At 46.7% G+C, this 14,481-nt stretch overlaps 2 protein-coding genes across 10 annotated transcripts; one reads left to right on the forward strand and one right to left on the reverse strand.

Moving 5' to 3' along the window:
- The first annotated feature begins 294 nt into the window (after nucleotides 1–294).
- Nucleotides 295–2,369, forward strand: LOC109746931 (WUSCHEL-related homeobox 4). Its single transcript, XM_020306027.4, has 3 exons — nucleotides 295–645; nucleotides 757–1,032; nucleotides 1,154–2,369. Exons 1-3 carry the CDS (start codon nucleotides 394–396, stop codon nucleotides 1,331–1,333), a joined length of 708 nt encoding a protein of 235 aa, XP_020161616.1. The 5' UTR covers nucleotides 295–393; the 3' UTR covers nucleotides 1,334–2,369.
- Nucleotides 2,370–6,335: 3,966 nt separating this feature from the next.
- On the reverse strand, nucleotides 6,336–11,659 carry LOC109746920 (filament-like plant protein 7). 9 transcript variants are annotated; one of them, XM_073509203.1, is made up of 5 exons: nucleotides 11,434–11,659; nucleotides 9,983–10,124; nucleotides 9,778–9,901; nucleotides 7,622–9,615; nucleotides 6,336–7,086 (listed from the first exon to the last, which is right to left on the reverse strand). In XM_073509203.1, exons 2-5 carry the CDS (start codon nucleotides 10,073–10,075, stop codon nucleotides 6,604–6,606), a joined length of 2,694 nt encoding a protein of 897 aa, XP_073365304.1. In that variant the 5' UTR covers nucleotides 10,076–10,124; nucleotides 11,434–11,659; the 3' UTR covers nucleotides 6,336–6,603. The 9 variants fall into 9 exon arrangements, with proteins under 9 accessions (XP_073365304.1, XP_020161604.1, XP_020161603.1 ...); XM_020306015.4 differs by having other exon boundaries at nucleotides 6,336–7,089; XM_020306014.4 differs by having other exon boundaries at nucleotides 6,336–7,089; nucleotides 9,778–9,904.
- Between the last annotated feature and the right edge of the window lie 2,822 nt (nucleotides 11,660–14,481).

The raw sequence follows: 14,481 nt of genomic DNA on the forward strand, positions 1-14,481 counted from the left end.
TTGGACATGTTGGCTCAGAGTTGCTTTGGTATTAGCTTGTCAATCGAGAGCGTACGTCGTGAATTTGGGCAGGAAAAGGTGAAAAGAGAGCTCCATGCGAGAGTTTTCACCTTTACTAGAGCGCCTGCATTCCGTGTCTCGCATGATTACGAACGCTGACGCCTTTCATCACCAATCTCCACATTCCCTGTCTCGCGCGCACCCTTTCCACTGTTACCTCGATCTCGCACAAGCTAGCACTCAAACCCTCGCCACCTTTACCGCCTGTCTCCCCATATATAACCACGGGAGGACGACGCCCTTCGATCTCGATCTCCACCTAGCCCCCCTAGCCCTGAGCCAAATCTTCGTCCCACTCCCCGTACGAACTTTGCACTAAACTAGTGCGCCAACATGAGGGTTCACCATTTGCATGCGCCGTCCTACCTGGAGAAAGCGGCCTCGGCGTCTCCGTCTCCGGCTACTGCACCGTCCACCTCTCCTCCCTCGGCCTTGTTCCCTTTCGGCGCCTTCCAATGCCTCCGGCCGCTGGCGCCCAAGATCTCCCTCCCGGACCAGCCGAAGAAGCTCGTCGCGCCGCCCGACGTCCTCGGCCGCGTCAGGAACGCCACCAAGCTGCTCAGCTGCACCGTCAGAAACCATACAGTACGCACTTACCTCTAGCTCTGTCTAGTGAAGTGGTAGTTAAGTAGCTAGCTAGCTGTGCATGTCCGTGTGAAATGCCACTGAGAAGTGACATTGAAAATAAATATGCAGGTGCAAGTGCCGGTGGGAGGGACGACGCGGTGGAACCCGTCGGCGGAGCAGATCAAGGTGCTGGAGGCTCTGTACCGCGGCGGGATGCGCACCCCGAACTCGGCCCAGATCGAGCGCATCACGGAGGAGCTCGGCCGGCACGGCCGGATCGAAGGCAAGAACGTCTTCTACTGGTTCCAGAACCACAAGGCACGGGAGCGGCAGAAGCAGAAGCGCGCCGCCCTCCTCACCCTCAGCACCCTCGACTCTTCCTCCCTGCCTGCAACGGCGACCAAGGTACCTAATTAAGCGAGAACTACACGGTGCAACTAATAGTTACTACTAGTTAGTAATTACTACCACCTACACGGAGCTATCTGTCGATATTTACAGCTACAATGTGTTTGTCTCTTTGGAGGATGGAGCCGGTGATAAGAAGGAAGATTGCGATGAGGCGACGAACAGCTGCAAACGGCGGTGCATGAAATGGAGTGCCGGCCATGGCGACGCGGCGGCGGAGGTGGCCGCCCCCGACGGCTGCACGGATAACGTCACCCTGGAGCTCTTCCCGTTGCGTCCACAGGGGAAAGCTGCGTAGTTGTTGACTTCGTCGTACGTGCTTGTGCATACACTCCGTCTTGCATGCATGCATGGATATGCCTGGATGGAGCCGGTTTTCATTGGGAAAACTTCTGATTTTTGCGTGTGTTTGTACGTTTGGGTTGCCTAATTAAAGCATGCATAGTTGTGGCGTGATCAGTTTCCTACTAGTGGAGTGTGTAGCATTCAGATGGGAGGAACTGGCTTCCGCAAAAAAAAAAAAGTTTTCCTTCACTTGCGTTTATTAGAGTTAAGAGCTTGATCATTATTAGGTTCTTGTCATGATTACTACATCTAATAAAGCCAGTAATCACCATAGAAGACCAAGGCAATATGTAAACTTCAATCAATTAGATTTTCATTATGATTCATGAGCTTTACCAACACGTGGAAGCAAGTGTGTGTAATCAGGTCGCGTGTTACAAGAACAGTCGATGTGGTACGATCTTACTCTTATGTAGTATCTAACTTTTGTGAAGATTTGTTAGGGTTCACATTAGTATGTCTGGTTAGACCGGGTCACATGAGTCATCCTGTCGATAGTAGCATGCTTTCACACAAGTGGAGATAAGAGTTCAAATCTACACCAACCAGAGCTGAAATATCAACAAAGTGGTGGTCTGGGAAATAAATTAAGTGCTTGCTGCAACTAACCATGAATGAAATCATGTACTACTACCACTACATTTATTTACTTCTTATAAGAACGAGGCTGTGTCTGTTACAACTTTTTTTCAGCAGAAACTGCAGATAATATATATCACAAAACTGTGAGTTTGGGGCATGCATGATACTATTTCCAGCATTCCAAATCATTCTGTATACATATGCGTGTAGGCTACGGCAGTTCATTCAGGCTTTCTGCGGCAATTATACCGAGACCTGAGCCTCTGAGCAAGGCTTCGGCGCCAGGCTTTATACGTTGCTTTGCTTTAAACATCTACGAGAGCACTTGTCGAGTGACATCACGGTCATGATAGCGCGAGAGACATGCTTGGTATGCCAATGATATTGAGTAGAGTTGCATATATGCATGATCAGACCGTACGTACGTCGGAGCTCTCGCTTTGTATGGCACTGTGCCTGAAAGACATAATACAATGTGTCTATATAGTATAAGAAAAGTTTCTCGTACGTTACTGTGGTTACATTATTTCACCTGCAGCCCGGCCACTCTGTACGTGGCCTCCTCCAGCTCCAGGTCCAAGGGAGTACTAGGGACATTGTACAGTGCATTGCAACATTGCAGGTGTTGGTTCGCGCGAGGTACGTACGGTGCGGGGAAAACGATGGGGGCTGATTGACACCGAGAGGCCGACCGTTAAAAGACGCCCTGCACTGCACCGCATGCAGCCTGGCGCGTGAGGCCAAGGCGTTGCACGCTGACGAAAAAAGACGATCGGAAGCGGCGACCGAGGCACCAAAAAGTCCCAGTCGACGCCGCAGGGGTCGCAGCATGCCATGCATGGCCCGGGCCGTCCAATCGGCCGGAGTGGACGCCGGAGGGGCCGGCCGCGGAGGCGTGAGTGAGAGAGCGAGTATACGGTGCATGGCATGCGAATGCGGTGCGTCGCTTTTGTCGCTCTTTTCCGAGACTCGCACAGTCCGGCCAGCCGCGCCCCGCTTTTCCGCGAGCTTTTTTCTCCGACGGAGAAGGGCCCGACCCGGTCTCTCGGCGTGGACGTGCGCCTGGAAAACGACGACGCAGGCCGGGGATTGGGTTGGGTGGGCCGCGCCGGCGCTGTGTGGTGTGCGTGCCCGTCTCGTGGGGTGCCGGCCGCGGGCCACCGCGCAGGCGGCAGGTCCCGTCGTGTCACTGCCTGGCGCCTGCACCGCTGCTCAGGCCACCCTCTGTTGCTCAGGGGCCACCGCGCCGGCTTTCCACTGCCGGGAATGTGGGTAGGCCGGCTTCTCGTCTCGGATCCACTCCAGTCCTGCGTTTCTTGTTGCCTTCTACTCGTCACAGATGATTGAAATGGCGCCTCCAAAATGCAGTTAGTGTTCGCGCGTCTTCGGCACAAAACAAAGTGCTCAATGCCCACTGTCAAGTGTCAACCGCCCTCGCGCGCCCATTTGGGCCGGCCCATGAGCAGCACGGCGCCCCCTATTTTTTTCTCCCGTTTTAGTTTTTTCTTATTTAAATAATTCGATATTTCGAAATAGATCGAAAAATTCACGAACAATTAGAATTTTGAAAAATTTCATGAAGCCAAAAAATGACACTGAATTTCAATAATGTGTACGAACATGAAAATTGTTCATTATTTCAAAAAAATCTTGGTGAATTTGGATATTGATGAACATTTTTTTGAATTTGGTGAACATTTTTTAACGTTATGGTGAACAATTTTTGAATAGGATCAACATTTTTTCAGTTAGATGAACAATGTTTTTGAAAAAACAGGGATGATTTTTTTTAATTTGATGACCATTTTTCGAAATTGATAAAAAAAATTGATGAACTTTTTTTTGAAAATGATGAACAAATTTCGATTACGATGAATAAATTTTGAATTTTGATGAATATTTTTTAAATCCCGATGAACAAATTTTGAATTTGATGAACATGGATTTGAAAAGAAAATTCGCAGAAAATGTGAAAAAGTAGGGAAGAAAAAAGGAAAATAAAAGAGGAAAGGAAAACATAAAAGAAAAAATGAAAAAAAGAAAAAGAAGAAAAAAATGAAAGAAAATACAGGGAAATGGGCCGGCCCATACGACAACCGTGCTGCGAGGGGGGTATGCGCTACCTCGATCGCGAGCGCCCTATGCGCCGTATAGGATTCCCCTTCCACGTGTAGAATGGGGAATAGGAGGCCCACTGCGGAACGCCTCCATGGGCTTTACCTTTAGTTAGTTGCTCCCTTGCAAACTAGGTCCATTTTTAGTTTTTTACTAGGCTAGCTTGAACTAGGACTCGCCATCTAAAAGACTGAAATCACTAATTAGGAGTACCCTGTAAAGGTCCCTCCAACATTCTCCGGTGCTGACAAATGGCGTACTACATGTGCGTCACTTGTCGTATTTCCTTTTTCAGATTCAATTTTTCAATTTATTTATTGAACGTGTGTCCAAATCATGAAACCGCTTTCATCATTGGATTTCCCGCGTCGAGATCTTTGAAACTAGATTCCATGTCAGTAGGTTTCGACGAACTTATTTCATGAAAAACCTAGAAAAAAGTCGAGAGTAGAAAAACCAGAAACCAATAAACAAAAACCAAAAAACAAAATGAAAAAGAAGACCTAAAACGGGGGGAGGGGCTGGATCTCGAAAGCACAATTGTGCTTTTTCATATAAAAAATGGAAGCACGGCTGTGCTTCTCACGAAAGCACAAACTATAATTTTTTTCATTTCAGAAAACACAACTATGCTTCTCGTGGAAGTACAGACGAGGCCTCTTGCTAAAGCACATTGTCTTTTGTTTTCGCTTTTCAGGAAGCACAGTTATGCTTCTCGTGAAAACATAGAATGTGCTTTTTTCCTTTTCAGAAAGCATGGTTATGCTTCTTGTGGTAAAGCTCTGCTTTAAAAAAAATCAAAACTTAGAGAAACCGAGCAAAAATCAAAAAGCCAAAAAAATCAAATAAAACCCAAAAATGTGTGCAAAAAAAATGATACCCCGAAGATGCGCCAGCGTGCGACACATGGTAACGGTTAGACACACCACGTGGAGCACTTCCAAGCCCAAGAAAATGACCTTTGCGAAAGCCCTACAAAAAATACCCACTAATTAGATGTTTTTTTCAACACATACCCCCTAATTAGTTGTTCCCCCGGGCTTACTTGTCGCGGGTCGGTCAAAATTCTAGCCGATGAAAAAGCATTGCAGAGGCTGAGCTCCATAGAGCTCTTTACTTCAGCAAAATTACTATTTTCTCATATTGAAAAAAATCTTTAAAAAAGTATATACATAGATATATATTTGTAGTATACACATGTAAAAATTCATGGACATATATGTTCACATGTAATGTATACAAAAAAGATAAATACACACATTAAAATGGGCTTGATCTTTGTTGTTTTTGAGCCAGATATTTATCTGTTTTGTGTAGCATGCAAATAATCTAATTACCTGATGTACCTTTTTACATACTTGACGAACATGCATATGTATTTGTATAAAGATTGATATTTTTTGAAACTTTTAAGTATATTTTGAATGATTATTATTTTTGGCAAAATGGGCTCTCCTCTAGCCGAACCTCGCTTCAAAAAAAAAGAGGAAAAAGACTCGCACGGGGCCGTCTCTCTCGGGCTCTCCTCGTTGCTGCCGATTCACCATTCACAAAAAAAGAAAAAGAAAAAAGCTCAAAAAAAAAAAAAACACGCACCCCCACCGTCGTCGCCGGAGTTCCACGGCCCTCGCGCACGCCTCACCCGGCCTCCCCTCTCCCCTTCCCACCGTAAACCGTTTCTCCTCCGTTCTCGCCCGTCCTCTCTCGCCACCCCGGCCGGACACGCTCGTCGTCGAAGCCACGCGCGAGCGGCCGTCCACGATGGCTGAAGCTGAACTCGCCGCGCCGGAGCGCTTGGCCGTGTCAGCGGCTGGCTCCATCTCCACGACTCCACCACTCCTCGCGGAAGGGCTCCCGAGGAAGCAATCGCGGCGGCGCGCACCGGTCTGGTGAATCCGAGTTTGCGCGGAAGGAGGTCAGTCTGCATTCTCACACTCCCGTCGGACTGAACATACTAATTTCACTTGGCATGCTGCGTCCATTTGACTCCAATTTTGTGATGCTGCTCACACCTACTACCATGTTAAGTCTGAAACCCATAATTCCTGCCCCGACACACCGAGTATATGTACTACTACTACATGAGATCTGGCCACTTCGCCAGTTTCAGGGACAAAATCACACAGGAGACAGCAACCTTGTTAGTGTCAAGACATTCAGAACACAGGGATCAATCTAGCCCCCTAGCCAGTTTCAGGAACAAATTCACACAGGAGACATCAGCCTTGTCGGTGTCAATGCATTCAGAACAAGAATCCTTCCTCAAAAGGACGCACATAATAGCATGCTACTCATAAATCAGCCACATCCAAGAGCAAACACAAGTTCATACACCTAAGCAACAGGGCAATGATGGCCACAACGCTACAAAGCACACTAATACTGCAATACATACACGGCATCCACACTCCATGGTTCTTCCTAAACCTGACAAGAAACACAGCTCAACAGGCAACCGACACACGCTTAATTTACACATGGAAATGGAATTTATCATGGATAGAGCTACCCCTTGGTCTCTGTCAGCTAAGCACTCAGGACCACCTTTGGCTTGATTATGGCATCCCTCCTCCTTCCTGTCAGGATCCTCTTGAGCAAGTTGGGGTTCCCCTTGTGCTTGCTTGGGACAACGGCTAGTGATACGGCCTTGGCAGTGGCTTCTTTCTTGCAGGTTCCGCTCACACCGTAAGGTTTGCCGGGTGGAACCACTGGTGTTGGGTGAGAATAACACGATTCTGAATCGTCACCTCCCTCATCGGCAGAAAGTTTTCTTTCATGTGGTGGCCTTATTTCTGAGCATATAATCTCCTTGGTCTTCGGGGAGCTGAGGTCATAGAATCCCCCATCATCGACGGCTAGCATCTCATTCAGTGACTTAGACCGAGGTTTTCGCTCTGGACGAACCGAGGTGGCATCCTTTGGCGATGAAAGTGCTTTCAGTTGCTTTCCCAGGTTTAGGATTGTCTCCTGACACTCGATGAGCTTCTCTGATGCTGTCGAGATCTCCAGCTGCTGTGTGAACAAGGGGGTTAAATGTTAACTTAAAAAACTTATTTACTGGTAAACTGTCCAAATGAAGGTGATAACTCATGGACTAAAGAGCCCTTCAAAGCAGGGTGTACTAAAGAAACAAGTAAATTTATTGAATGGATCTGAAAACATGTTCAATTCTTTCCAGTGGTCTCACAACAAGGGCGGTCAAGGTGGTATTTTGCAATCATATATGATCACAAATTTGTAATATAAATAATGGACATAAAATTACTTATTTCCTATTTTAAAAATTAGTTTGCTTTTCTTTTTACCGAAGTTACATTTCAGGTTGTATGCAACTCGGGTTGCTACAAGAATAAAAAAATGCTATATGGCTTCGCAAATGGAAAAACTGATACATGTATACATAATGGAGAAAGGACAGCATCAATATGGAGCAAATTTCTTGCTTAAGACTGTAAATTCGAATGTGTATTTTCTTTCTCCTAAAAAAGAGCTAACCAATCTTTAAAACCACAGAATTCAACAAATTATATAGCGTGGATCTTACCGTGTGTAGATTTTTATCTTTATTCCCAGAAACACATTTTGGGTCTTCTTCAGTAGAGTGACTGCTTCCCTGTAGACTGCCCTTGTTTACCTCAGAGTTAGCGATGGATTTGTGTTTGTCAAGTTCACTCACTGTTGATTTACCATCAACACCATGTGTTACCAGATTTCCTGTTTCTTTCAATGCATTAAGTTCTGCTCGCAAACTTGAAGATTTTACTTCCGGTGCATGGAAAGAGAATGAGACTCCATTCCTTATACTGTCTGTGTCATTATCAGCTTTAAGTCCAATATCCATGGGGCTTGATGCAGAAACTAGTGACATCTGCACGCTGTTTGGAGTGCCGGGTTCATCTATGCCATTTGTGGCTTGGACTCCTATTTGTTTGGCTGCAACAGCTTCATGCACATCAGTGCTATCTAAATGCAAATGCTTTATGATAGTTTCCCTCATCTCTGATACATCTTGCAGTGAAAAGCAGTGGTTCAGTATCCAGTCTAGTGTGAGGCTCACTTCAAGAACAAATCTTTCGACATCAGTATTCCCATACAGAAGCTCATTGCATACAACAATGAAGTGTCGCAGTACACAAGTGAGTTCTGATGTTTTCCATAAGAATGCATGAGCAAAATAACCAGTTATCAGCGTAGATTGATCACCCATGTTGCCACCAGATTGCACAAGGTTGCTACTGTAATCCTTTGACGATCTCTGGATAACTCCCTCGACAAGTTCAATTAACTTCAGGAGTCCCTTCTCAGTCTTGTGCGGGTGAACTTGATTAGTTGTTTCACTGAGACCATCAACTGGAACCAGCTCTTTACCTGCTGATTCTGTTGCCTCTCTCTTTACATCATATGATTTTGAAGGCTTATCATCACATACCATTGCTAGCCTTTCTATTTCTTCAAAGTCATCCATGAAACTTAAGTCTGACATTCTTGTGCTCTTACAAGAAGGTGTAGTCAGCTTCCCATTCTTGAAATGTTCAAGTTCAGAAATCAAGGCTGACGCCCATGAACCTGAACAGCTGACATTATCTTCATTGCGACCACCCTCGGAGATAGATGAAAGAGGATTTTCAATCACTGTAGGACTTCTTTTTGCCAGTTCTGTGGTAGCTCGATCACCTGATAAGTCTTCGAGTTGAGCTTCAACTTGGGAAAGCTTAGAGGTTGTGCGAGCAAGCATAGTACGGGAAAGCTGAAGTTCACCATCCTTTCTAGAAAGAGATTCCTTCATGGCCTTATTTTCATCTTCCGTCACGTGTAGCCTTGCAAGCAATGAAGGACTTACATGCGATGCATTGGAAGAGTTCTGTATCTGATCATATGAATTGAAGGATGGCGAAGAATTCAACTTTCCCGTCCTTATGTGTGTTGTACTGCTGCCCAGTGTTTCAACTTCACTTCTCATTCTAGCAACGGCAGCTGGTCCTGGTAGCCTTTTACGTACCATTGAGCGCAATCTCTTGCATTCTTCTTCTAGCTTAGTAATCTTCCTTACGTTTTCAAGATGCTGTTTGTGTGAAGCATCAGCAGATTTGAGGTTACACTTCCTTTCCTCACTACGAATATCAAGTTGCTTCTGCAGCATGCAAACCTCATATCTAAGAGAAGAATTTGATCTCTCTGTCGACTCTAGTTTTGCCGCAAGGTCCTTCAAGTCTGACTCTTTGACTGCATTTGATTCAGTTAGATCTAAGATGATTTTCTCTTTTACTGAGAGGATTTCAGATAGTCTGCTGTACTCATCGTCCAAGCTAGCAATTATGTTCTCCTTCTCCGCGACATTTTGTTCTAGATTCCAAACTTTATCCTTCTCACAAGAAATTATTTGAGCAGTGTCCTTTATCAATAACTCCCTCTCTTCCGCTGCAACATTTAGAGCCTCATCAAGCTGACAAATCCTTTGCTCAACCATGGCTTTCTGATGCAGAGTATCATCAAGTTCTGTCTTGATAGCTATAGCTTCAGCCTCTGCTTTCTCCCAGCCTGGAACATTCGTAGTCACAAAGGGGTTGGTCAGAAAATAATAGCCGACATATATGCATACGTGCATGTGGCATTTATACTTCTAGGATGAGATAAATCATATGTCCAACTACTTATGACCAGGAACTTGTACTGGAATGAGAGTGATGAATGGAGTGGTACCTAGTATGGCTTCTTCAGCTACTTTTGCTTGCTTGGATAAAATAGCATCCTTCTCGAAGCATTCAGCATGAGCAAATGAAAGTTGTTCATTTAAGCCTTGCAGTGATCTCTCTAGCCGCGCAATCTTCTCCTTGAGCATTTATGAGTTAATTAGCAAGTACTGAATAAACATAAAAAAAAATGTGTAGAGCTGTAGATGATATACCTCATGTTCCTTATCTGATATATTGGGTTTATTCTTTACCAAAACAGTCCTTTCTGATGCCTTCTTTCTCCAAAGCCATGTTTTATGATCCATAGATAGATGCTCTCACTTTTTACCAGTAATCAATGATACACAAGATTCCCTAGAGATTAGAAGTAGATGCAACATTAGTGGTGCATTTTTATATTAATATTCATACAATATACTTTGGGGAAAAGAATCATAAAATGTATATTTGGTTCAACTTTGCAAAGTTGTTCCTAGAAACTGTACAATATGATACCAAGTTTTGTTCCCCCCAGCAAATTCCCATTCTTCAGCACTTTGTTAGCAATTGATCCTTTCGACAAATCAAGTAAACATCTCAGTATCATGTTGGTGTCTACAAAATTGGCAATTGCGGGCACCTAATCCACTGGGCACGATTAACAATTTCTACTTCTGCCAGCTGCAATGTCCTTTACTTTTAGTAGCGCACAAAGCGACACATAACTAAAAAGCAACCACAGGGTACATTGAGGTGTTTGCTCAGTTCTAACTTGTAACCCCAGTGCACCTACCACTTGCTCCAAAAGGTTATATCGTTAACCAAATGTACTATATTTCCTTCCAAAAGAGAGAGAGTACAAAATTAGCCATCATATGGTAAGCTTCTTCCAGAAGCCAAGTGGGTGACCTTCCACTAGCATTGCATCGATCCACAACTGTGAGAGCAACCCACCAGTGAAGCCGTTTAACACTGGTAGGTACATAGAACATCTATCAAATTAAGTAAGCTAATTACGCCGTCCCGGAAGTCAAAATTGGTAAAAGTATTGCAAAAAATAGCATATAGAGAAAGAGAAGTGCTCCTCCTCTGTCTCGACAGAATTGCTGGTAATACACAACACAGGCACATCCATTGATAAGGATGGCGCCTAACGCAAGTACTCTTTTCAGCAACCACAACCAAGCCTTTTATAACCAATTAATGAAGCTGCTATGCAAACTGTGAATCAGGACCAAACTGACACTCTCTTTGTGCACCTCCTTCTGCAGATTGGCTACACCAAATCGAGGAGCCCCCAGACAAAGAACAGCCTGGGAAGGATGAGAAAGAAAGAATCTTCACTAGAAATATCCACACAAGAATTGCTTGTGCTTGGAAGCAGGAGAGGAATCGGCGCAGCAGCCAGCCAGAAAACCTCTGCGCATGCAAGCAACTAGCAATAATTAGCAAGTGCAGTGAAGCAGCGGAGCCAAACCCATCGCCATCGATCCCCCCGGTACCTCCAAACCACCATAACCCCCTAGCTAGCTCCGCTCCAGATAGATCAATATCCCCATCGTTTTCCCAACTACCAAACATGGATTGAGAAACACATACACCCAAAGGACAAGGGCGGCATGGATAGATAGAACCGATAATAAAAGAGAGAGAGAGAGAGAGATTGCAAGAACTGAGAACTGACCTTCGTTCCAGTGAGTGAGTGGCAGTGGCTCTGCCGCCGCTTACCAAGAAGGGACTGTTGTGCTGCTGGCTGTGTCACCTGTGACTCTGTGGAGGCATCCTATGGTATGGATGGAGGGAGGAAGGGGGTGGTGAGTCAGGTGACTGTGTGAGGACAAGGACACAAAGCTATCGTCTTCAGCTTTTTCTGTGGGGGCAGAGGCTGGGTGTCCCTAGCAAAAAGGAAAAGGGGTTCGTGGCTGGGCCCTTGAGATGACAAAATTGCTACAGGATGCCCAAGAAAGCTGCCTCATCAGAGATTGTAGAAAGATCGCCGTGAGGCCGTGATCGACGGTGGGTTTAAGTGTCGGCGGTGGCGGTGGATACATACCAGAGTTGCGTACGTGCGACGGCGTTCAGCTCTCCATTGATTATGTCGTTTGGGTCATGGTGTCGATTTGGTCCTAGCACATCTGTTTTGTTACGCTCCAACGCCGACTCCCAATCCGGACATCGTATCTGTCTGCGGATCGATGAAATCCGTCTCCGGGGACCGATAGTCTGATATGGGAGTCGGCTATTCAATCGTATCTGCATACATTTCAACACTAATTTAATAAACCCGATGAATTTCAGCAAACATGACGGAATTGATTAATGTTCGGACATAATTTATATAGAACATGTGATTATTTGTCAGTTTAACTCGAACTAAAAAAACTAGGACGCTAAGTGAGCATGCCCCTGCCGGCACTGGCAGAGGTGTCGCTAAAGCGACCATTCTTCGCCGACCTTGGTGAGATTCCCGTCAAGGCGTGGGCGGCGCCTTGTGGTCATCTCTGCGTTGGTGACAGAGCGGTCAAGGACCCAGGCCGCAGCTAGGTTGGGGTTGTTGAAGACACAGGCCGGTGCCATGTCTGACTTGGCGAACGCGGAGTGGCAGGCCACGTTGCGCCACTCCTAACGTGATGCCTACCTTACCGTCTTCTCCTTGGTCGAAACAATTGGCCTGCGAAGACATGGAGCTGCCACTGCCGCCTCATCCGAGGTAGTGGAGGATGCGCCCGCATGCCTTTGCGATCGCGGGCAGCGGTTCCTCCTTGCCGATGTGGCCGCGCCAGTTGCGGCGGGGCGGCGACGCCGACCTGTCGATCCGGACGTACCGTTTGTGTGGTGGCAAGGAGTGCGGCTCCTCCTTCATGTGCGCCCGATTTGGATGCCGCGGTTGCATGGGGGGAGGCCGGCTCTGCCTTAACACCGCAGTGACGAGGCGTCGTTGCCTCCTGCTTGACACGGTAGCGTGGCTGGGAGGGCGGCTCCTCCTTCGCGATGGCCGCTGGCGGTGAGGGCGGCGCTGGACCACAGTAGCGCAGGGACCGCTCAATCATTAGGTCCATCTGCCGATGGAACTCCTTGTTTGTTGTCACCGCCTCCGTGAGGAGGAGTGGCTTCAGCAGCAGCGACCGCTACTCCTCGTCACTGGAGGAGATTGTCCTTGTCGGAGGAGCCGACAGCCATGGAGCCCGAAGGCCACACAGAGCGAGGGCAGCGGCGCCATGATCCCGATGGAGATTCGGAGCCGCTGTTGCCGCCTGCTGTCACGGAGAATTAGGACATCAACATGATGGGAAAGGTAGAGCCGTCGCCGGCGCCAAGGCAGAGAGGATCGAAGAGGTTTGGAGCGGAGAGGATTGCAGAGTGATGTGGACGACGCTGGAGGGCTGCTTAAATAGGCGAAGCAGCACGACGGACCGAGTAAGGTTTCTCATTTGTCACATCAGCAATAAAGTGGCGCTGACTGATTGCCCCGTTGTGTCGGTCTGATCGGCATCAATGTCGGTTCTCTCTCGAGCGGTGCTAATCGACAGTGATTGTGCGACAACCGCTTCCCATAGGACGGTTTTTCTGTCGAGAGCATTTTTGGGTGGGTCGGGGGTTTCAAATGCGTGCGTGGTAGCGGTCCGGACACCCGCAAGCCCCCTTCCCGGTTTAATCCCGATTGACGGGAAAATTGACATCCGGACCGGCCAGCGGGCGAATACATGACCGCGTTCGATGGGAAAACACGTTCGAAACACACGGTCCCGACCGATGGGACGGTTTGAGGGTTCGTGTTGGAGATGCCCTTAGAGTAACTATAGGATATCCACTAAAATCCCGCCTCGCAAATATGATACAAGGGTCGCCCGCAAAAAAAATATGGTACCACCAGGCCTCCGTCCGAACATATGTTGTAAACTCGTCTCGCAATTTTTTTTGCGGGACAAGTTTACAGGATCTGGTCCGCGCCAGAGGCCTCCACTACCGCAAATTTCCCAGAGCTTTGCAATTCCTGATTTTCAGCAATATTGACATATAGATGAATGAAATTTATATAAACATAGTCATGTCGCACTAGCTCACATCCAAAATCATGCGCAACCTACGAGGCAGCAAGTTCGATCATACGATTGCGCAATCAAACAAAATAAAACATGATCAAATCACCGCCGGACATCAAATAAATCTAGCAACATCATCATTGTTATAAGATCGTCGCCTCCACCACTGGCCATAGCACCTTGATCATCATCTTCATCCACATTGACCGAAGAATGAGCAACATCATCATCATTGGCCAAAGCATAAACATGATATCCATTTGCCGAAGCATCACCATCATCATTGCTGAAAGCTTCACCACCTCCCCCTCCCCCTCCATTGCCGAAAGCTTCACCACCTCCACCAGAAACACCATCATCACCACGACCACCAATATCGAAGCCACCACCAACTCCAAACCCACCATCACCATTGTTGAAGCCAACCCCACCTCCAAACCCACGACCACCAACATTGCTGAAAGCAAAACCACCTCCAAAACCACCACCACCAACATTGTCGAAAGCAAAACCACCTCCAAAACCCCCACCACCAACTCCATTGCCGTACCCAGCACCATATACGAAACCTACACCACCAACATTGCTGAAACCACCACCAGCCATAAGATTTTGAAGCTCCATCTTCCTCCGACACATGGTATCCATTCTCATTCTCTCCCAAAAATCTCTTATCGTTGCATCAATGC

This window comes from Aegilops tauschii, chromosome 2 (genome assembly GCF_002575655.3).
Source record: "Aegilops tauschii subsp. strangulata cultivar AL8/78 chromosome 2, Aet v6.0, whole genome shotgun sequence".
Lineage (NCBI taxonomy): Eukaryota > Viridiplantae > Streptophyta > Magnoliopsida > Poales > Poaceae > Aegilops > Aegilops tauschii.